A 2,745-nucleotide genomic window follows, 5' to 3' on the forward strand; every position below is an offset into this window, starting at 1 on the left:
TGCATTGGAAACCGTTTGCCCCAGACCATTCACACACCTCAATGAACAAGATTATAGCTCTGATGGGTGGCAGGAAAATTATATCAGCAACAAACGACTACGACGACGCGTGTAGATCCCTTAAACGCGGGATAATAAAGAGTATCAGGACTGTCAGAGAGGGCTGGTGGGTCGCAAAAGCCCCCGAGAAGGAAAAAGGTTTTGTAACGAGGAGCGATCGCACTCGTTCGAACGAATCCGAACAATTCGCTTGATGTTATTGAAACCACCTCCGAAAAGAATGGCGCTTCATCCATCGTTTTGAACGATGAACTGAACACTTGGAACAGCTATACCCCATCATCTCACCAGTTGGAGGTACCGCATGAACTCGAGTGGAACTTGGACATCAGTCCGCCATCGTCGACGAAAGCCCAGTGTGCGTTTCGTGTCTTGAGTGCAAGAAAGCACTTGGCCCAGAGGACTTGCATTATGCACTCCTCAAAAAAGGTGGCGAGTCCCTCGTGGTTTTACAAGAACATTGGTGCTGGTCAGTATATACTGGTGGTAGAGTTGAGTGCCAGAAATAAAGGTGGGATGATGGGTGGGCAACGGACGTGGATGTACGGGCTACAGGAGCAGCTGGATGGAAGGTCAGATGACACCGATTAATTGACAGTCTCACACGATTCGGGTAAACGCAAGAAAGAATGAGGCCTCATCATTTTTCGTATGTTTCGGATTTTGGTCCGTCTGGGCCTCTGTGGGTATCGAACTCGTTGTCTAAGCGAGCGGGACTGAGAGCTGGAATGGGATTATTATATTTAAGAGTGGGAGGGATAGACGACGGCGACCAAGGGGGCTACCGTAGCTTTGGCAGGTGCAACCTTCATCTTCGCTTGACTGAAACATGAGATTTCCGGGGATATTGAGTCCCCAATGTAGGCTACCCCGATGATGTGTCGGGCTTGGATGACGAAATCTGTAAATGCACCTGAGACAACGGTAATGGACAATGGACAAGTATAGCTTGTCTCTCTCCTGAAATGCAAGGTTGTCTGATCACCTTCAAGCATGTCGGGAGAAATATATTTACCGCGGTCTGCTTGGGATAGTTGTCTAAAGGGCGGTGGTGAGGAAAAAGAACCCGATTTCTGTATCAAGATTAACAAACGCAGTTTCCTCGACGGAAGAGAGTAGCGCTTGCCCATATAAAAGGTAGTTTTATAGGCTGGCGATGCCGCATCAACGCCTTCGAGCAGTCACCTGTGTCAGAGCACCATTGCAACTGGCTGGGTTATGGAAAGCTGTTATAATTTCCTTAACAACCTGATGGATCACGAGAAGTCGGTCAGTGAGAACATCTATCTTGCAATTATCGGTCTGGGTCTGTGCTAAATACGTTTTTTTGTTTTGATGGGAACCGGTATTAGATTGTTGAAAGCCAGGGGATAAGTGTGCGGTGAACGGGTGGACATGACAATGTGGACGGAAGTAACGCACAAAATGCAACAACATTGGCGCTGTCGGTCAGAAGTTAACCTTGAGCCAACTTCGACATGTTAGTGAAATTACCACAGGAGTGTAGAGCACCTTTCTGGGTATCACTATGAGCAGTCGTCACAATGTATGCTCTCACATATATGCTTGCCACATTTCTGGCCGACGCATACGCAGGACTCCACTTTCATGGTCTTCCCAAGAATATGGCAACGTAGAACAGAGCATCTCAAGACAATCACTTGTGGTGAGCGGAATCGCGCACGATCTAGATTGTGTATATCTAAATGGTTTAATCCGGGTCCAGGAATATCACTATTACCACAACTTTTCGATTATTCATTTTTGTGACCTGTGAGGAGTTCACGAAAGGCTCTGTAGGATTTTAATGACAAACAGAACCTTTATTTGGTTTATATGCTCTGCAACAGCGTTTTTGAGTGCTTTTTTCCAGTCACACTGCTGATGCTATTACCACAACCTCGAAAACAGTTTGTCGTTACTATACAGTCGAAAATGGGGTATTTATTGTGCAGGTTCAATTCGTATGAGACAAACAAACGAGAAATTTTTAGAAGGTTGTGGTAATAGCACCAGGCCAGGCCCATCAATGCTGCGCGATGTAAATGCCTTTAAACCGCTGCTCGGTTGTTCACGGATTCACGGACCGATACACAAGATCGAAGCTTTTCTCGGGTCGCCAGGCTAGTCTACGAGACTTCCAACGTTCCGTCAAAAATCAGGGAGAATTAGTCAGCATGATGTTAAATCGGTAGTCCCTCCTCTTCGGCAAGCGTCCACGAAGTTTCAAAATACCAACAAGCAGTCCCGATACGACTCATTGTCCCAGAGGTGGCGTTCACCCAACTTCATCTTTCAAGTTGGTTACGAATTGCCCAATCAGATTGGGTAGAAGCCATCTTGTGACAAGCCAATCACATAGCAGTTGTTAGATGAACGCACGCAAAAGAGGACATATCCATACCACCCTTCGCAGAAGATATAATTGCTTCCAAATCAACAAAGCACTTTGCACAGAACCACAATACCTCCATGACGCGTACATGAAAGGCTGACGATGAAGCAAGAAAAATCTGGCGGAATTTTCGAATGCTACCTGTGTAACGCAGTTGAAACTCGACTGTATCTGTATGCACGTCTATCACATGAGCTTATGTGTCTCTCCCCTCCCTCTCTCCCTGTTGCAGGTACCATGGTCGAACCACCACGAGCCCCGGACGGGAAAGAATAGCCGCTTGTACAACC

General features: G+C 46.7%; 1 protein-coding gene across 1 annotated transcript in view; it reads left to right on the plus strand.

Moving 5' to 3' along the window:
• Positions 1 to 2,731, plus strand: part of T265_00187 (hypothetical protein) — a gene marked incomplete at both ends in the record, with an annotated part of 20,009 nt that extends 17,278 nt beyond the window's left edge. The window contains one exon of the mRNA XM_009163895.1: positions 2,688 to 2,731. Within this exon, the coding sequence (XP_009162159.1) occupies positions 2,688 to 2,731 (44 nt within the window). The remainder of the gene's footprint in view (positions 1 to 2,687) is intronic.
• Positions 2,732 to 2,745: the final 14 nt, after the last annotated feature.

Source organism: Opisthorchis viverrini (genome assembly GCF_000715545.1).
Source record: "Opisthorchis viverrini unplaced genomic scaffold opera_v5_2, whole genome shotgun sequence".
In the NCBI taxonomy this organism is placed as follows: Eukaryota; Metazoa; Platyhelminthes; class Trematoda; order Opisthorchiida; family Opisthorchiidae; genus Opisthorchis; species Opisthorchis viverrini.